Genomic DNA, 20,947 nt, shown 5'->3' on the forward strand with positions numbered 1-20,947 from the left:
GGAATATAGTCAATAATATTGTGATAGCGTGGTACAGTGTCAGATGGCTGCTGGCCTTATCATGGTGATCACTTCTTTAGGTAAATAAATGTTGAATAACTATGGTGTACCTCTGAAACTAATATAATATTGTATGTTAGGTATATTTTTAATAAAAATCTTTTAAAAGAAAAGAAAAGAAGTATGAGATTTCAGGCCACTGAAATGAGAAATCAAGAGGGAATCAGGAGGGGACTGTCTTTCCGTTGTTCCTGATGAAAACCCATTCAAACTAGCTTAAGCAGAAAACAGAGGAGTGAGAGGGCTTATTAGGATGACACAAGTGCATGTTAATAAGTTCCAAGGGCAAAACATGCAGGCAGGAGGCCTGGACCAAGAAACCAGCAAAGCCACTCATCTGCTTGCAGCTGTCCTCTGGCAGTCACATGAGCCCTGTTTGTTTTTTTTCTGCTAGTCACCCTTGGAGTCATTCTTGATTCTTGTTTTCTACACCTCTTTGCAATCTGTCAGGAAGTTCTGATGGTTTTACCTTCAAAATCTTCCCAGAATCTGACCCTTCTCACCAACTCACCACTATTTCTGGTCCAAGCCACTCTCACTTACACCTGGAATCTTGCAGTAATCTCCTAACAGGTCTCCCTGCTTTTCTGCCCCGGCAGCCACCATACTGATCATGCTTTAAAGGGCAAGTCAGAGCATGTCACTCCTCTGCTCAAAACTTCCCCGTGGCTTTTTTCACTCCTAAGGCCCTGCAGATCCAGCCTCTGTGGCTTCTCTGACTCTATCTCCTACCATCTTCCCCTCTCTTGCCTGCTCTGCTCCTGCCATGTGGCCATCAGGACACTCCCACCTCAGGGCCTCTGCTCTTACTGTTCCCTCTCCCTGGACTGTTCTTCCCCCAGGGGCCACATGACATGCTTCCTCTCTTCCTTCAGATCTTTACCCAAATTCTTAGTGAAGACTTCCCAGACACCTTAGCTAACATTTCAGTTCTTGCCCTCTCCTGCCCCTACACTTTCTATCCTACTTCCCACCTTTTTTTTTTCCTTCTTAGATCCTATCACCACCTAACTTTATTTTTCTTGTTTATCTTGCTTATTGTCTGTTCCCCACTAAAATATATCTTCCAAGGGAGCAGGGATTTGTGCTTTCATGGTTCACTGATGTATTCCCAGTACTTAGAATATTACACATTGTCGTTATTTCAATAGATATTTACTGAATGAATAAAAATCTGCATCCCACTTTTCTCTCTGTAGTTTGTCTTCTTCTTCCTCCTTCTCCTGCTGCTCCTCCTTCTCTCTCTCCTCCTTTTTGCTTTCCTGAGCACCTGATGGTAAATTGCTGGAGCAGTTCTGGAGCTCTGTGACAAATTCCAAGTTCTCAGCTCAAAAGCTCTGATTGGCCCATTTTGAGTCAGGTGTTCATCCCTGGACCAGTCAGCTATGGTCACTGAGGAGGAATTACATACACACCCTTCTCTGTAGTAGGGGTCAGTTTCCAGAGAATCAGGACTGGACAGAGAGCCCAAAATGGCTCTATGAATGTAAAGAAGTAACCTAAAATTTATCTAGAAAGCAGTAGTTGCCATCTCAATTTTTTTAAACCAGGGAAAAATAACTTTATATTTCTGGTTGCTTGTATATTTGTGGCAAAATGCCAGTCAGGTTTCCTGCCACATTCAACTTCCCCCTCTGACTCACTGCCCCAGCTCCCACAGTCTTTCCACTGCTGTCCTGGCCAGAGAGGAATGTCTAGGATGGATCGCTGGTGGGGGCTCCAGGGCAGAAATGTCCTGCTGTAGCTGTAGAGTCAGGACCCTGGGCGGCCCAGGGCCAAGCCCGAACTGTGGGGAGGCTGAAGTGATGGGAGGGCAGCCACCAATTGTGACTAGTAGACGTTGGTCTAGAAGGAGAAGAACACAGTAGGCCCAAGATCAAAGCAGAGACAAGAGATAGCATTGCCTCAGAGAGAAGGACATAGAGAAGCTGTGTGACAGCTTTCCGGTTCTCCCTTTCACTCAGCAACCATGTGTGGAGCCTCCCTTCCTTGCTTGGTCCCTCCCTTCCTAGCGCTGGTCACTAGGGATGTGGATGACCCAGACAGAAGGGGGCCTTCGCTGGAGGAGTTTGCATTCCAGTCAGGGAGAAAAACATGAAATGATAGTCATATGGATAATTAATTCATTAATTAGAAGCATACTTACCAAAGTGAATTAATGACAAGACTAATTAATCATTTACAAGTGTGCCAAAGGTAAAATACAGTGTGCTTTAAAGAGGTATGACATGGGATGTCACCCAAACTGGTGCCTTAGGGAAGTTTTTCTTTTGGGACCTCAAAGAAAAGTAAGAGTTAGCTAGGTAAAGAGAGAGGGGGAAGATTATTCTAGAAAGAAGAAACAGGCTGTGCAATGGCCCTGAGGCAATAAATAGTACGCCACATTCAAGTGACTGAGGGGAGTCCGGTGTGAATGGAGAGTGTAGTGTGTGAGAGGAGACGAGTGTGAGACGATACAGAAGTGGTGGGCTGGGCCAAATCAAGCCACACCTGTAGCCATGGTAAGGCGTTTGGATTTTATTCCAAGTGTGGTGGGAAGCATTACTTCAAGGACTCTAATCAGGGGAGAGACATGATGTCACAGGCCATTTAGGAAGGTCACCCTGGAAGCAGGTCTAGATGTGCTGATATGGAAAAACATTCAAGACCGATTCTTAAAGAAAAAAGGCAGTTTGCCAAATGGAACACACAGAGCTATCCCAGTTGTGAAAAAAAACAAGCAAAGAAAACACAAGTCTGAGTGAAAGCACATAGCTGGAGGTCTGAAAGGACACCCATATAATTAATAGCACAGTTTGCCCTCTCAGGGAGCAGTGGATTAGGGATTGGTGAGATGAAGCATTGCTCTGTGCTCAGTTTTGTTTGGATTTTACAGTGATAATAAAGTGAATGTATTACTTGTTTAATTAAATAAGTGACCAAATAAATAGATAGATCAATAAATAAATACCTAAAGAAAGAAATTTTACTTTCATAAAAGCAAATAAACAAATAGGCTGGTTTTTCCAGAAGCAGACCCCAAGCTGAAGATTCTTGTACAGGTGATTTATGAAGGAAGGGCTCCCAGGGGAAACTGGTAGGGGAGTGTGGGAAGCAGGCCAGGGAAGGACTTGAATTCAGGCCTGTTTACCTCCCAAAAGAGGCCTGTTTACCTCTTTCTAGTACAAACTGAAGGCACAACCGCCCAAGTTCAACTACATAAAGTTGTAATGGAATGGCCAGTTTCCTGATGGAGACTTGTTGCACTGGCCTGCCTGTCACTCCTTCCCTATCTTTTGGGGATAAAGACTTTCTTTCTTTTTTTATAAGGAACCATTCTGTATGTTTGACTGGTACTGATTCTAACCCATCTATTCCCAGGTAATAACGGTGGGCACATGACCATGTCTTGCTCCATAGCGTATCCTATTTGCCTAACTTCAGTGACAGGATTCGGGGGAAATGGGCATTTGCCTCTAATTGGTTCAAATAGAGTCCTCCTGAGACATTTTTCCCCAGGGTTTTTAGAGAAAATTGTGTTTCCCCTGAAGTTGCTAAGCTAAATCTTGGACTGCTGGAGGCCATCATACTTCCCACATAGAGAGCCTGTAAAGCAAGAAGAATGGAGGATGTCATTTGAGCTCCTGGGTCCAGCCATACTTGAAGTCAATAGTGTTATAGTTTGAGTTTTCTAATCTAATTTTTCTTCAGCTTATTTACTCTGAGTTTCTACCCCTTTTAAGAGAATAAGTCTTATCATACATCACAGCATCCAATACTGATATGTGTTCTTTGAGTCTCCCACGTACGTGAAGATGCTCTGTGTATAACGTAGGGTCAGTACTAAAAATTTGGTTGAGATTCCTACTATACTGGCCTTCTTCCCTTTTTTTCCCCCCCTGAGAGCAGGGGTCCCTCTGACAGGAACGCACCCCTGGGCCAGGAACTCATCCTTTGCTCCCTAACTTCATTCATGAGTCAAGTCCCTTGATCTCATCTCTCCCAGGCTTCTATCCAAGTCCAGTAAGAAAAAAAAAAAAAAATGACAACACATCTCTTACCTGAGTTTGGACATAATTCCAGGGTTGGCTTTCATTGGCTTAAGTTGCACTTGGGCATATCCCTGAACCAATCATTGTTGCCAAGGGACTGAGATGATCTGATTGGTTAGGCTCAAGTCACATGCCCACATGGAGCTCATGGAAGTGAGGGCTGAGTGCAGGAAGGCAAATCCCCAGAGAAAAATTGAGGTCCTATTACCAGAGGGTGAAGTAATGCTGGGCAGCAAAAATAACAGCTGTTTATTTTTTGCATTTGCACAGTGCCTGACATCAGAAGTATTTGAGAAAAAAAAGAAAAAAACCAGCTTGCACTGCCTGCAAGAACCACCCCCCTCACCCTTTCATCAACATTCATTCATTTAACACATTTTTATTGCTATCACTCAATTCCAGGCTTTGTCCGTAGGGACCCTGCTACTCTCTTGAATCAAAATGCGATAATGTAATAAGTGATATGACTTGTCTAGAACAGTGTCTGGCATTCATTCAACAAAATTTATTGGGCTTTTATTAGCATTGGAAAGGAGTTCAGATCACAGCTGTGAACACCATAGATAGTCCCTCTCCTCATGGGGTTTATATCCTAATAGAAAACAGACAGTTTTCTAGAGAGAAAAATCAGGTGCCCTGGGCCTCTCCTTTACCTGGGCCTTGCCTTTTGTATCTCTGGAATTGTGTATTTGTATTATCATTTCTTAAAAATATATATTATTTAAAAGTAATACCGGGGCCGGCCCGGTGGCTCAGGGGGTTAGAGCTCCAGGCTCCTAACTCCGAAGGCTGCCGGTTCGATTCCCACATGGGCCAGGGGGCTCTCAACCACAAGTCCCACAATTCCTCGAGTCCCGCAAGGAATGGTGGGCTCCGCCTCCTGCAACTAAAATTGAATGCAGCACCTTGAGCTGAGCTGCCACTGAGCTCCCAGATGTCTCAGTTGGTTGGAGCGCATCCTCTCAACCACAAGGTTACCGGTTCGACTCCCACAAGGGATGGTGGGCTGTGCCCCCTGCAACTAGCAAAGGCAACTGGACCTGGAGCTGAGCTGCGCCCTCCACAACTAAGACTGAAAGGACAACAAACTTGAAGCTGAACGGCACCCTCCACAACTAAGATAGAAAGAACAACAACTTGACTTGGGGGGGGAAAAAAGTCCTGGAAGTACCACTGTTCCCCAGTGAAGTCCTGTTCCCTTTCCCCAATAAAATCTTTAAAAATTAAAAAACTGAAAAAAAAAATAAAAGTAATACCATAAGGAGATACATTACAGCCATCAGAATGGCTAAAGTAAAAAGATTGCCAGTGCCAAATGCTCAGGAGGATGTGGAACTACCAGAACTTGCATACATCGCTGGTGAGAATATAAAGTGGTACAACCATATTAGAGGCCTGTTTGGCAGTTTCTTACAAAATTAAACATAGAACTACCCTATGACCCAGCAACTCCACTCCTTTACCCAAGAGAAATAGTCATGTTCACAAAGATTCATATGAGAATGTTCATAGTCTCCCACTAGCCCCAAACTGAAAGCAACCCAAACGTCCATCAACAGAAAAATAGATAAACAAATTATGGTATAGCTATATAATGAAATACTACTCAATTTTTAAAAATTGCTAGTACAACAATATGAATAAATCTCAAGAAGATTATGCTGAATGAAAGAAGCCAGGGCTCAAAAACAACGTATTGTTGCTTTACATTTAGTTCTAGAACAGGCAAAACTTATCTAGGGTGGCAGAAATGGGAACAGTGGTTGCCTGGAGTGCAGGGTGCGATTCATTGGGAGGGAAAGCAAGGGAACTTTCTGTGTGGCTGGGAATGTTCTAAGTCTTGATAGAGATGTGAGTTACAGGGGTGTTTCCATTTGTCAAAACCTACAGAACTGCATGTTTAAATTCTAATTTTTCTATGCATTTCGTTGAACGAAAATTATACCTCCATTAAAATTTTTTTTTTGAATAGGGACAGTTACTGCCTACAATGGAAATGTGCGACAGGATACCTCCAGCAGGGTGTAGGTGTATCAGAGAGATCAGATTGTGAGAAGGTGAGATTTCAGTCTTTGGGAAGACGACAAATTGTCCGTGCAAAGTGGGATGAGGGAGGGTGGTGAACTAACCTGCAGCATTCATATTTGTTTTCGCATTTAATGTCACAGTGACCCTTCGATACTAACATTTTTGTCTCCCATTTTACAAGTGAGGAAACTGAGGTTCAGGGAGGTCAAGGAACTTGCTCAAGGCCAACAATCAGGACGTGGCAGAACCCAGGTTTTAGGGCGGCATATTTGGTGTCGGTTTCCCGAAACATAACCTGAAACCGTAACCGCAGTCAATCCAGGTTGGGAGGGCTGTAGCAAAGGAATGTCCTATGGAACAAAAGAAGGGCTGGGCCGGCGAGCTCGCACCTCCCACCTCCCCAGGCGCCAGCCTCCTGGTCTCCAAAGAGAATGGGGTGGGGGTAGAGGCGCCAAGGTCTGGCTCCACTCCGCTGAGTCAGCGGCTCCCAGGACCCGGGCAGGTCGGCGCTAGAACAAAGAGAGTCCGTGGGGTTGGGAGGCGGGGCCCGATCCGGGGGGTGAGGGCGGGGCTCAAGCTTCAGAGAGGGGGCGGGGAGCGGCGGGGTCCAGTGCGGAGTGGGGCGGGGCCTGAGCGGGCGAAGGAAGGACGAAGGGCGGGGTCGGTGGGGCGGGGCTCGATGCCAGGGGCACGATGGGGCTGGGTGGGGCCCCCGAAGCTGGGGCTAGGGGATGGAGGCGGGGCGCGAGCTCGGAAGGAGAGGGGTGGGGAGTCGCGGGGTCTGGGAGGGACCGTATGGGGGAAACATGGCGTCTAAAGGGGCTGAGCTGTGGGGCACTAGGGAGGGAGCGGGAGGGGGCGTAGCAGGCGGGGCGAGGGGCGGAACGCGGAGTTTGAGCGTTCAGTTTGCTCCGAGAGATCTCTGTGCGCCGCTGGCTCCGCAGCCCCGCCTGCTGGTCCCCGTCGGCTCTAGAGCAAGTCTTTCCCCTGCTTGTGTCCTGTCCATTTTTCTGAAATGAAGATGACAGGTCTTGTTTCGCAGGGTTGTTGGAGAGTGGGTTGAGAACGAAAGTGAAAAGGAAGGCTTGTTGTCATCCCTTTAACTAACTTGCTAGGAAGAACTATCTTAATAGCTATACTAATACTTCAAACACACATTTCCATTTATTCTACACAATCCGCAAAAATAGGTAATATTACCATCCCCATTTCACAGCTGAGAAAACTCAGGACCAAAAGAGGTTGTGTAGCATGCCCATATCAACACAGCTAGTAAGTGGCAGAAGCAATTAAACCTCAAGTCTGAGACCATACGGGAAGACCCTGGGACTCCGTGGAGAGACGTCCAGCTGAGCTCAGTCTTACTGCCACCAAGGCATCAAGCATGTGAGTGCAGACTCATGGGTGTCTTGGACTTTCAGACCATATTAGCCACCCACTAAATATTGCCAACTGACCCCAGTTGACGCCATGCAGAGCAAAATAACCCATCTGAACCCTGCCTGAATTCCTGACTTACGACATTGTGAGATACAGTAAAATGTTTTAAGCCACTAAGTTATGTGGGCTGATTTGTTATGTTCTCCAGCAATAGAGGACTGGAACAGAGGAGAGAAGCCCCTTGGGGAGTCAGAGCAAGGATGCTAGCTGCGCAACCACTGGGACTCAAGAGGGTAGGAGAGAGATACTCTGGTGGGAAAAAGAAAGCAGTGAGAGCCTTATTTGCACCCTGGCAGAGCTGTGGCTGGAGGGACAGGCAGTCACTGGCCGCCACACCTCTCCCTGGCTGGGCCAAGTCTGAGCAGGTCTTCGCCAGTCCATGCCATTGGCCTCATTGTGGAGGTGTTGATGTATTTCACACTGTTGACATGGGGCAGAAAGGGCACAAAAATTGAGTGCAGTGATGTATGGCTCTTTACAAGCCCTGACAGAGAGAGAGAGAGAGATGGATAATGGGCCTGCATGTTACATATGTAAAACTAAGGCTTGGAGAGAGAAAGTGATTAGCCCTTGAGGCAAACAAAGCTCTGGCTCTGGAACTGTGGCCTGGCCAAGTCAGAAGGATTAGAAGCCTTTGAAAATGTAATGGTGGTGGTGACCACAGCTCCCAGTGGGGCTGAGTGGGTGGTCACCAGCACATGTGCATTAACCCTGGAGGAGGGGCTATGGTGTCCCCTGCCAAAATGAGGTCTCATATACTTTTCCCAGGGAGAAAGGGGTGGGCGATGTGGGCAGCCCAGGTCCCTTAAAACCCAGGGAATCAGGCCAATGCTGTTACTATGCTGATGGAGAACATGAAATGCTGCAGGACCAAGGCAAAGATGCAGAATCTCCACAGGTGGGAGAACAAGGGCTTTTGAGTCAGAAACCAGGAGTCCAATCACTGCTGTGTGGCCTGGCGAGGGACCATAATGAGGGCACTTTGCCTCATTATGCTTCAATTTCCTCATGTGTAAAAAGGAAATAACCACGGTACCTACCCTGCTATTCTTTCATTCCTTCCTTTCTTCCTTCACTTAACGAACACCTATTGAGCGCCACAGGACCAGGCTGGATACTTAAGGTGTACCCCCAGAAGTAGGGTGCCCATAAGGTCCAGATCCCTGGCCAGCCCTTGCAGGCCACAGGAGAGGGAGAGATGATTGTCCTCAGACCTAGAACAGTTCCTTTTCCTTCCAGGGGCTCTGTTTTCACCTCTAGGCAATGGGAGTGCATATCACAGTGGAGGCTTGGAGAGACTTCATGGGGCCTCTGAGCAAAGGCTGCAGGGAGGTGAGCAGATAATGGGGCAGAGAAGACAGGAGAGGGTGGCTGGTTCTCAGGGCCCAGTTCTGTGGCAACGAGATGGGCCCTTTGCCTATCGCCATCCCTGGGAGGCAAGCTGGGGCTTCAGAGGCTGATGGAGGAGGCTGGGGCTGGCAGGAAAGTCTAAGCAGCCCCCAGAGCTGCCCTAGGCCAGGGAGGCCTCTGTAAGCTCCACGGGGTTGGGGGGGTGTCAGAGCTGTGACTCAGGTCCCTCCAGACTGCTCTAGAGTGCGGTCTGGCAAGGAGGCCTCAGGCCACCCAAAATATAATTTCTTCCCTGTGCACAACTTTTCACAATTTCCAGAGTACTTATCCTTACACTCTATTGCCCAAAGATACACATTATTAGGATCATTTTACAAATGGGACTATTGAGGCTCAGAGCAACCGGCTAACCTGCCTAAAGCAACCCATTAAACGAAGATAAGAACTCACCTTCCTGGTCACTCCCAGGGCTCTATCTCATCCCCACTCCTCCCATCTCCCCACTGACCTTCTCCCAATCCCAACGCCCCCTCTACCCTCTTCTGGGGGACGTGAAACCTCCCCATCCCCATTCACGGGGATCCAGGAGCTGTCATCTTTCAGTGGGGGTGAAGGCCAGGGAAGAGCAGGGATTCAGAGGTGTGCAGATTGCAGTCAAATCCGACTGTATCGCACGCTGGCTCCAAGCAGCCAGAGAGTGCACAGTTCTGTGCCCAAATGTTTCTCCCTCCTTCCCCAGCCCTCTCTACCCTCTCAAACACAAATACTTGGAGGCTAGGGGAAGGGAATTCACACTTCACATTTTATATTCACCATGATCGGCATAGAACCTGCCCAGTGAGGCATTTTACAAGTGAAGCAACTAAGCTTCTGAGAAATGTAAGACTTGGCTAAGACTACCCAGATAGTAAGTGGTAGAGCCAGGACACGAATCTTGGACTGTCTAACTCCAGAGCCCAGGACCTCTCTGAGGCTGAGACCAAGAAAGGAGAGGGGGAGGGAGGGCATTGGCTGGGCAGCAGGATAGCCAGGCATTCAGGACAGGGACTTGGGTACCTGGGTAGGGAGGGCCAGCTGACTGCAAGGAGGGGTGGTGTCTTCCCAGTATAGATGTCTGGTGGCCATGCAGATGCAGTGCCACCCAGCAGGTGTCGCTTTGACAGCCGCGTTCCCTGGTGTTCTGATGGAAGGAGGTAGAGTACTCAAGAGCAAGATTAAGACTGAAAACAAGGAAGAGACAGTAGTGGGAAAACGGGCTAGATAGACCTCCACCGGAGATGGTGGGGAGGATGAACGATGTCACTTATGCAAAGGATCCAGCCAGGCGCTCAATAAGCAGGGGTTGTCTTCCCACTTTACCACCTGTGAACTCTTGCTTAATTTCTGTATGCCTCAGTTGCCTTATTTATAAAATGGGAACACAGTAGCCACTTTACAGGGTCACTGTGAGGATTAGAGAGTTACATAAGTCTGGCACATTGTAAGGACTCGAGTGTTTAATGTTGATTCTTTTCCTCCTGTCAGCAACCACCCACCCTGCTGAACCCCCAGTCACATCTAGGTCCCTCCCTGGACGCAAGGCCAGGATACCAAAAAAGGTGGACAGAGAGGCATATGGGATGTGTTCACCTGGAGGGCAAGAGATTTTGGAAGTCAGTGTCTTTGGCAGGTGACATCACTGCCTGAAGTTCAGTTTCCTTGTCTATGAAACGGTGATAATACCCGCGAATGAACCAGCAGTGTATGTTAACCTCCCAGCCCAGTGCCTGGCACAGGACTTATGGTACTGGCGTTGGGGCTTTGGGAGTCCCTGTTCTCTCACAAATCACCCACCGATCCGATTCTTAATCTGATATTTGGGGGCCTCCGAGGGCAGAATGGGGTCCTTGTGCTTTCACAGTATTTCTGAAAGGCAGAGGACCATCCCATATGTAAGTGGGGAGGGGTTGCTCAAGCCGACAGAAGAGACTCTGTTCTGAGCTGGAATCGCCAGCTGTCCAGGTCACATGGTGAGTGCTGCCCCGCCCAGCTGGGACAGCTGTCTTGGCAAAGGGAAAAGAAATGAATAATTAATCAGCGCTCTGTCTTCTAACATGGGAACTGGATGGGGGTGGTAATTTTAAAGGTTGGGAGCCACTGATCTAGTTTCATTCCCCTCTTCACCCCAATGCCATTTTATGGGCAAAGACACTGAGGCCCGAGTTTGGGGCCTCAAGGTAAGTCTTGGAAGTGGCCTGTGGTTTGCTGAGACTGGGGGTGGGGGATGTTATTCCTGTTCTACGCCGAAAAGGAACTAACATTTATTGGGGCCTCTTATGGGTCAGGTGCTTTACAGGCATTCTCATTAATTACTACAATAACCCTTTGAAATGTCATGCCATTTTAATGGGGGGGGGGGAAATGTGGCTGGAGTTAAGTGCTTTATCCAAAGTGTCACTCGTCCCTCACAATGACTTTCCTCACTTTATTTCCTCTGGTTAGAGCAGTGGTTCTCACTGGAGGTGGTGGGGGGAGAGGTGGTATGGCTCCTCAGGGACATTTGGCAATGTTCAGAGATATTTTTGGTTGTCACTACTGGAGGTGGGGTGCATTTTGTGGGTAGAGCCCAGGGGTGCTGCTAAACATCCTGCGCTGCACAGGACAGCCCCCCACAACAAGGAATATCTAATCCAAAATGGGAATAATACCAACTTTGAGAAATTCTGCTCTAGAGAGCTCCATGCCCTGCCCTCTGGGTCACTCCAGGCTTGCTCTGAGTCCCCACCTGTGAGAGGTTGCTTCCCCTGGGTGCCCCTGCAGCCACCATGTGTCCTGACAAGGCACTGATCACGCAGCCTCTGACCAGAGGTCTTTGGGCAAATGGTATTGGATTGATATTGATAAATTGGCGTGAAACTCAAGGTAGTGCCTATCTTTCTATTGACCCCTGGCTTCAGTTAGGCTGGTGACTTCTGCAGGACTGGAGTATGTCTGAAAGACCCCAGAGCCTCTTTGTCCTTGCTGGAGGGGTAGCAAGCTCCTGTCACTCCAAGTATGTAATTGGAGGCTACGTGACCACTTACCAGGGCAGAGGTAGAACAACACAGGCTTGTCAGAAAGATCCTGATTCAAGTCCCAGCCCTGCAACATATCGCTGTGCAACCTCGAGCCTGGTACTTAACCACTCTGAGCCTCGGTTTCCTCATTTATGAACTGGATAACAATAGTAATCACCTCATAAAGCTGTTGGGTCAAATCTTAGCACAGTGCCTGGCAGATGGCAGGCCTTCTGAGAATGTCGGTTATTACTATTATTAAGAGACGCAAGCAGCAATGGGGCTTCCATTAAATAACAGCAAGGTTCTTTGTAACTCTGAAATTCCCCAAACGTGCTAGGCTCTCTCACACCTTTATGCTTTTAAACAAGCTGTTCTTTCAACCTGAAATACTGTTCTGTCTGCACACATCTTCTAAACACACTCCTCTTCATTGTTCAAGTGCCACCTCTTCTATGAAGACTCCCTTGATTACCCTCTTCTCCTCTGCTTCCACCATGATTCTCCACCTCATCCTGGGGTTGTACTGCCATTATAGCATCTATTCTAGCTTTTTGGTATTAAGATTTTTTTCTATTAAATTTTCCCCCTATCCAGTCTGAAGGCTCCCCCCGGGACAGGGACTGGGTCAGCTGTCTTTATAACCGAGCACCGGAACACAGACGTATACAGATGGCAATGGACATCCATAGAATGAACCCATTGGGTCTGATTATACGAAGTCCTCCAGTAGGCTTCTTCCATAAATATTTATTAAGTGTCTGCATGTCCCAGGCACCACACACTCTCCACCAATGAACAGATCACATCCTCTTCCCCAGTGCTCCAAGTTTTGAGCTTTAGAATCCAGGCCACAGGAAAGAGTGGAGGGAAGGAGACAGACAGTCTATTTTTTCTAAGCACCTCTTAGGTTTCTTAAAAATAATGTAAGTGTGGGGGAGTGGGGTTATCCCTTTGTGAGGGGTGTAAATGTCTATTATATTGCTTTGTACACCTGAAACTAATTTTTTAAAAAAGTGTATCATACCAACAATCAGAGTTCCTGAAGGGGTTTTAAAGTACGTCCACAAATTCTTTGACAATCTTTCTTAGTGGAGACTAATTGTTCACCCCTTTGGTGTGGCCTGGACTTAGTCTCTTTCTCTCTCTCATCATTTGCTCTGGGGCATGCCGGCTGCCATGTTATGAGCACACTCAAGGGGCCCAATGGAGAGATCTAGGTAAAAAGGATCTCAGGTTTCCTGTCCACAGCCATGTGACTAAGCAATCTAGGAAGTGGAATCTCCAGCCCAGCCAAGCCTTCGTATATCTGTAGTCCTGGCCTGTCTTAACTGCAGAGTCATGGCAGACCCTGGCCAGCACAACCCAGCTAAGCTGCTCCCGAATTTCTGACCCACAGAAACTGTGTGAGACAGTATCTGTTGATTTAAGCCGTTAAGTTTTGAAGTAATTTGCTCTGCAGCAAGAAAACTAATAGAGGGGCAGCCGGACGGCTCAGTTGGTTGGAGCCACCCGCTCTTAAAAACAAAATTGCTGGTTCGAACTGCGCCCTCCACAACTAGATTGAACACAACAGCTTGAGCTTGGAGCTGAGCCTCCGGTGGGCGACCGCTTGGCTCAGTGGTTGGATCGTGGTGTTCATGAAACCAAGGTTGCCAGTTTGAATCCCACAACTAGACTGAAAATGACTTGACTTGGAGCTGAGCTGCGCCCCCTACAATTAGATTGAAAAAACGACTTGACGTCATGGAAAAACACACTGTTCCCCAATATACTCCAATAAAGAAAAGAAAGAAAAAAAACCTAATAGAATCCCCCAGGTCCGAGTCCTAGAGCAGTGGTTCCAGGATTGGACATTGAATTCCCACAAGGCAGTGTGTTCAGTGCCTAGAGAATGAGCCCAGGGATCGGCGTGGCTGGGTTTAAATGCTGACTCTGTCACTTACTAGTTGTGTAACTTTGGGTCTGTCCCTTTAATGGCGCCATCTATATAAGACGGTGGGAATAGAACTTACCTTAGGATTGTTAGGAAGATTAAAGAAGAAAATTTGTCAATTCAGCCTAGAAGGTAAACTGTAAGAGAGAAAGCAGGTCCCGATGGATGGGGCAGAGGAAGTGGAATTTAGGTTATGGACACCCAGTACAGGGCTTTCTCTGCAGCTCCAGTCTGCCTAGGCCTGCCCGGTCTGATTCCAGGGGCCTTCCGAGAGAACCGCTGAGTCACTGGAACCCAGGCTCAGGGCAGGGCATGGTCCCCTGTTCAGGTGGCAGTAGGGCAACTTGGAGCTGCCCTCAGGTCCTCCAGGTGACTGAGGCTTAGAGCGAAAGGCAGAGTTTGGTCTTGCCTTTGCCCAAACTTAGTGGTGTGAAGTTATGTCAATGTTTAAGTTTAAGAGTTATTCACAGACTTTGAAATGCCTAACACATTAAAAAAAAATGGTAAGACTGTAACAAATGAAACTGAGCTTTGAGGTGATAACTGAAGTCTAGCTCTGATCTGAGGGAGCTGGCAGGCATAATATGGTGGGGCCTCCACGATATTGGAGTAGGGGAAAATTCAAAAATGTTTGCATGCCTCTTCACTCAGGCCTAGGATTTCCCAAACCTGGATTGCCTGGAGGCACTTGTGAAAGATTCCTGTCTTTGCCCCGGTGTTTGGTTCAGTGAGTCTTGGATTGGGCTTAGGAATTTGGGTTTTAAGGGACTCTTATGCTCTTCAAGTTTGAGAAACACTGCTCTGAACCAGTAGCATGTGTAGTGAATCTTGGAAGGCAATGAGGCGTTGGCATCAGGCCCTCCCTCATTCCTAATCAGTTTAGAAACTGCAAGACCCAATTCCAACACGTTAAAGAAAACACCAGTATGTCTATAAATCCCAATAGACTGTTGTGCTTGTCAAATGCACCTTGGGGAATTCATGTTCTATTGCTTCAAAGAATGCCTCGGAGCACCCGACAGGAATTATTGAAGATGGTCTGTCCCACCCAGATTATTCTAATGTGCAGAGGTTGCTGAGAGATGGCCCCAGGATGGCAGGAGCTGGGGGAGCTTCACTGGGCTTGGTGGGAAGACCAGCTTGACTCGTTCCAGTAATTTGGATCCGGGTATGCCAGACTCCTGCATTCCATGCTCATTATTACTGTACTAGCCGTCCCAAGTTTACATACATAGAGCTCATGGTCACACAGGTACCCCCAAGAACACATATTTACCCAAGAAGTGAGAAACTCTAGGCCTTTTCCAGACAAAACACTTTTTCTCGCTCCCCTCCTCCAATCCACCCTTCCAGTCTTGCCAGTTCTCTCTAAAGGACAGCTCTAATTAAGTAGCTTCTGCTCAAAACCTTTTGATAGTTCCCATTGCTGCCACGTCAGGCGGATGTACCGTTTTGACATTCAGGGCTACAATATCCTGGTTATAATCCTTCCTTGTGGAAGGCAGACTAATGGCCCTCAAAGGTGTCATTCTAATCCCTGGAACCTGTGAATTTGTTGCATGGCAAAAGGGACTTGGCAGATATGATTATAGACTTTGAGAAGGGGAGATTTTCCTGGATTATTTGGGTAGGCCCCGTCTAATGACACAAGTCCTTAAAAGTGGAGAGCCTTTCCTGGCTGTGGTTAGAGAGGGATGTGATGATGGAAGCAATGTCAGAGAGCTGGGACATTGCTGGCTTCGAAGGTGGAGCAAAGGTGGCCATGATCCAAGAAATGAGGGCACATTCTAGAAAAGGCAAGGAAATGGATTCTCCCCTAGAGCCTCCAGAAAGAAATGCAGCCCTCCAGACATCTTGATTTTAGTCCAGTGACACCCATGTGGAACTTTGGTTAATAAATATGTCTTGTTTTAAGACATTAAAGCTGTGGTCATTTATTACAGCAGTAGGAAATGTATACATTCCCCACTGAAGCTTCCTCCAACCAGTTAGTCTCTGGCTAGTCTGACCTCAGATGCCATGTGTTTTCCGCCCTCCACACTTTTGCTCATGCTATTGCCCCTGTCCAGGATACTCAGCTCGCCTCTGCCCCCTGAGCTCCTATTACTGGTCGCCTTCCACACTACACTGTCCTCAGCATTCACCCTTTTGCCTGCCCGTCCTGTGGGCTCCCCACTAGACCATAAGCTCCTTGAAGGCAGTGTCTGTGATTTATGTTCCTCTGCACCCCAAGACCAGGAATGGTCCACAGAGGTTTGCACGATGGACCTGAGGCATCCATCTGTAGAGCCTCTGGCTCTTAGCCCCTAGGTGCGTCGGGATCACCTGGGGATCTCTACAAAAACCCCAATTCTACCAAATCACTGTGGGAGGATGGGAGGCAGCTCCACATGTATTATTTGGGGAAGATTTCCAAGTTAAGTGAAAAAAAGCAGGGAGTTGAAGAGTGAGCAGAATATGTTGCCATTTTTGTGAAAAAGGAGAAAAAATATTTACATAATTTAAAAAAGAATTGACTATCTTTGGAAAGATATGAAAAATGAGTAAGAGGACATAATCCCCTGGAACTTTCTGAATTCCGTATCATAGGTACATATTAGCTGTTTACAAAAGTAAATAAAATTTAAAAAATTCAAAACACTGATTCTGGTGTATTGCCAGAAAGGATCCAGGATGTCCTAGGTGGGGCATAGGAATCTATTTAAAGCACTGCCCGCCAGCTCATTCCCAAGTCAGGAACTGAATTGTCAGGAACAGGGCAGAACCAAAATTCAAAGGATATTTGGAAGCATAAACTGAAAATGCACTTAATCAGAAAAATAAATAGAAAGCTCTCCAAGGGATTGTGAAGCCTGGTTTGAGAATCCACTAATTTAGTCCCACCCCTGCATTTTATAGATAAGGGAAGAGAAGGGAGAGTGACTTGCCCAAAGCTACACAGCCACTCAGAGGCATAGGCCAGTGAACCCAGGAATGTTTGATAGTGACAATGACACTGACCCCCAACCCCTGCTCACCCTCATGCAGGGACCCTGCTGACTCACAGGGCAGGAGGACAGGAAGATAGAGAAGAAAACACCATCTTTAATCAACCCACCTGCACAGAAACCACGGGAACACTCCCTGCCTTGCAAGGTCCCAGTAAGAACTTGGTCCCCTTGCAAAAACCGTCTTATAAAAACAAAAGGCTTCAAAGCACCAGTGGCTAAACCCCTTGAGTAGAAAGGGGGTTGGAGGAGTGGGGGAGAGATGACAGCTGGCTAGGGGTGGGAGAAGGGAGGACTGGAGGCAGGAGTTAGCCTAGTGGTGGGGCAGCAGCCAGGCCTGAAGGGAACTGCCCCTCTCTTGAGCTGTACTCCTCAGCTGACTGGGCTGACCACCTGGGACCTCGATACCCATGGTGACCAGCGGAACTCCTGGGCCTGGTTCCTTGGCACAGCACTACAGTTGGGATGGTGGGGTGGGGTGTTAGCTTAGGATTTTTTGGCCTTAGACAGTAGGAAATGCTAGATTGGAGGGTGGAGCGCATGGAAGAAAGTGGTCACCATGGACTGGCTCAGGTGTGCAAACAGTCTGCACGTCCCTCCAGTTCTCTGGTGCCTCCCACCCTCCTTTCTAATGCACGGTCACTCCTGTTTCACAGACTGGGAAGCGGAGGCCTGATCCTCCTGCTCTTAGACTCACCAGCTAGGGACAGGCTGCAGGAGTGTCTGTGGAAGGAGGTGGAGAGAATGAGGTCTCATCTCTACTTGCTCTCATGGAAGGGTGCTGGCCCACCACCAGGACCCACACCCCCATTCTGCCTCTTCAGAATTCTTGGACATTGGAATGGTCATAAATGCTAGTGATCTGGGAGCACTGGTGACCAGGCAGCGCTGATTAGCACTTTTCCATTCTGAAACCATAGGTCTTCCAACTGGTGAGGTGGATGCAGCCGTCAGGGGTTAGTGGCGTTGCAGAGGGAGTAAGGGATCATGGTGTAGCAGCTTCAGGGACCTGGAAGGGGGTGTGGTCAGTTATGGTCCCCCTTTCCTGGGGAAAGCTTGAAAGGTTTGCCAAGGGTGGGCAGAAGCTGAGTCTAGGAAGGCTTCCCTGTGGGTCAGGCTGAATTCAGGGCTCTAGGCTCCAGATGTCTGGTTCCCAATAAGAGAACAGGTATATTGCTTTAAGAGAGGAGTTGGCAAGTGGTGGCAGTGATATGTAAATGTGATGTAGATCACATGGGTTCTAGAGTGTCCAAGCTGGAAGGCGGCTTGAAAAGGAATTCAGAGACTACTTTTCTGGGTTTTAGAGGCTAAAACTACAGAAAGTACACTGTGTTCAAAGGCGTGTCTCCACCAAAAGCCTAGCTGTGTGGCCTCAAGCAAATCGCATCTCTGGGCCTCAGTTTCCATATCTTCAAAATGGGAATTACAATCCCAGCCTAACTCAGGGAACTGCGAGTCAAATGAGAAGGCTAGAAAGAGCTCCATCTGCTAAGGGTTTTTGAAATTATTTGAGATGGGGAAACTGAGGGCCAGAGAGGGCAAGAACCTTACCAGATGTCACACAGAGACTCAGTGATGGAGCTGCGATTAGAACCCAGGACTCCTGCTCCTAGATCACTTTCCCCAGAGCTGGTGATTAAGTGTGGTGAGATGGGGTGAGTCTGTCCATCTTGCCTTTACTTTCTGGACAGTGGACAGGATGCTGGATGAAGGGTGAAAGGGAGAGGCTGGAGAAGGGAGGGAGGCTCCAGCGTACGCCAAGGCTGACATAAAAAAAATACAAACCCCGGGATTCCCCTCCCTCGACCCGCCCGCCCCGCCCCGCCCCACCAACGAAGTCCAGGCTGCAAGGGGCCAAGTCCAAGTGGCCACAGACCCAGATCTAGCCTCGCCGGCTGCAGTGGGTTGGCAAGCCGCTAGGGGGCGAGCCTGCCATCGTGGCGCGAGCTCGTGGCAGCGGCTGTCAGTCTAGCCACAAAGCAAGCGGCGCTGGGGTGGGCACGGGGCAGAAGCTACCCGGACCTGCAGGAAACAAAGGTAGGTTAGGAAAGTGGAGCCTGAAAATAGGGGAATAGAAAGACCCAGCTGACTTCCTCATCCCTCCTCCCTTTCTTCCCTGACACTACCACCCGGGTCTCCCCACCCCATCCTGCTCCGCGCCATGACCCACGTGTACAGAGGCTGCAGTTGTAAATGCGACGTCTTCTGGGGTGCCTGGTATCCGTAGGAGTCAAAGCCACCGATGAAGTCAACTGTGGAAAGGGAGGTGCAACATGGTTAGGGATGGGCCTTTTGGGGGCGAGTTATGGGTCCTGAAAGGGAAGAATCTGAGGGCCTTAGGGGTGGGCTTTGCTGTCGGATCCTGACGGATGGGCCCATGGGGCCATGGACACAGAGAAGCTCTCCCAGGAGGGGGCCAAGGCCCTAAGAGGACAGTCTGGAGGGTGGGGCACTCTTAAGTGAGAAGGCTCTTGGGGGCAGGGTTCGAGCCACCTAAGGGGCAAGACCTCCAGGGGGCGGGGGGGACTCTGGAAATGAGCCGTGCCTGACAGCGACAGGCCTAGGAGAACGAGGCTCTCCAAGGGGCAGGGTCTCAGAGCGGGGCCAGTGCTAGGGCTGTGGACTGGGCACATGGCTGTCTGGGCCTCAGCCCAGAATGAGCTGGCTATACCCCCACCCACCCATGCCGCCTCTTTTTCCCCCGTGTGAGGGGCCAACCCAGGGCTCCCTCCCGCTGAGCTGCCTCAGGCCCCTGTCCAGGGTGCTGAAGGAGCCGGGTGGCAGGTGGCCCGGCTTCCCCACTTCCCTAGGGGCAGTGCACACTTACAGCTGTCCTCCTCCTCCAGGAACACTTTGCTCACGTAGCAGGCGAACACAAAGCCGAACAGCTGGGGGAGGAAGGAAACAAGGAGAGGAACACTCTTCCTCCATCCCCTGCCTGGCCCTGCCCACCTCCACTGGAGGGGGGAGATGTGCTAAGATGAAGACGAATCTATAACAACTTCAAGTTAACGACTGGGCCTTAAAGTCAAACATACTTGGTTCCATTCTCCATTCTGGGAGTGTGATTTTAGACAAGTAATTATTTTACCTCTTTGAGCCTCAGTTTCTCTAGCTGGACCTGGGCAATACCTTACTGGATTGTTAAGAGGAAAGAGAATTATGTGACTCTGTATGTGTCAAGTGCCTAGAGAAGAGGTGGCCCTTCTAGAAATGGAAATGATCACTATCTTGGAGCTATTCTTAATGGATTCTCACAACTCCAAGAGGTTGATATTGTTATTCCTTTTTGTTGATAAAGAAACAAGCTTGGAGAGAGCAAGTGACTTGTCCAAGGTCACACAGTGGGTATACTAGAGATTTAAACCCAGAACTGACTCACGGTCTGAGGCAGGGGCAAAGGAAGGAGGTACAGGATACGGAAACAGAGGCAGGCTGGAAGACCTAGGTTCCGCCCTTCTGAACTAGGCTAAACAAAGGGGTTTGTGGACTCCATTTCTGGGAATGAGGTGGGGGTAGAGGAGGACTCACAGCCAGGAAGATCTGCAGGGCACTGCTGAGGGCTTCGATGTAGGGATAGTCAAGCAGGCAGCCAGTGACGGAGATGACATGGTGGTCCTCCAGGGCCAGGCGGGAGTTCAGGACAGGTGTCACCAGGCAGCCTGGCCCATTCTCCATCCACCAGGAACGGTGCAGGGATGTGTTGAAGGTCATAATGAAGTCCCGGTCCTGGGGGCAGAGGGGCCTAGGATGCTGAGCTGGGGTTGGCGATTCTTCCCAAGTCCCAGGAGACTTTATACAAAGCCTACTTCACAACTGGGCCTCCTCCCCTGGCTTGATTTGTGACAGGAATGTATCTGCAAATCTACATTTGGCCTGTAGGTGGCGCGTGATGACCATGCAGGCCTCATTCTTCCATCAGCTATAGAAGAGGCTGGTGCTGACCCACAGAACCCCAGAATTTCGGGGCTGGAAAGGACATTAAAAATGACAGGGAACAATTTTCCAGCCATTGGCGAAATCCTCAATACAGGCCTCTTCATGGCCCATTCAGTCTCTCTACGGTTCTCCCTGTGTGTG

General features: G+C 48.7%; 1 protein-coding gene across 2 annotated transcripts in view; it reads right to left on the reverse strand.

Moving 5' to 3' along the window:
- Positions 1–16,944: 16,944 nt before the first annotated feature.
- Positions 16,945–20,947, reverse strand: part of NKAIN1 (sodium/potassium transporting ATPase interacting 1) — a 41,631-nt gene continuing 37,628 nt past the window's right edge. For both annotated transcript variants that reach the window (XM_088790847.1, XM_088790848.1), the window contains exons 4-7: positions 20,399–20,596; positions 19,695–19,755; positions 19,038–19,119; positions 16,945–18,889 (exon numbers count right to left, since the gene is read on the reverse strand). In XM_088790847.1, coding sequence (XP_088646973.1) covers positions 18,880–18,889; positions 19,038–19,119; positions 19,695–19,755; positions 20,399–20,596 — 351 coding nt within the window. In that variant the 3' untranslated portion in view covers positions 16,945–18,879. The remainder of the gene's footprint in view (positions 18,890–19,037; positions 19,120–19,694; positions 19,756–20,398; positions 20,597–20,947) is intronic.

Source organism: Rhinolophus sinicus, chromosome 14, assembly GCF_057876585.1.
Source record: "Rhinolophus sinicus isolate RSI-liver-muscle chromosome 14, RSI-T2T, whole genome shotgun sequence".
Classification (NCBI taxonomy): Eukaryota; Metazoa; Chordata; class Mammalia; order Chiroptera; family Rhinolophidae; genus Rhinolophus; species Rhinolophus sinicus.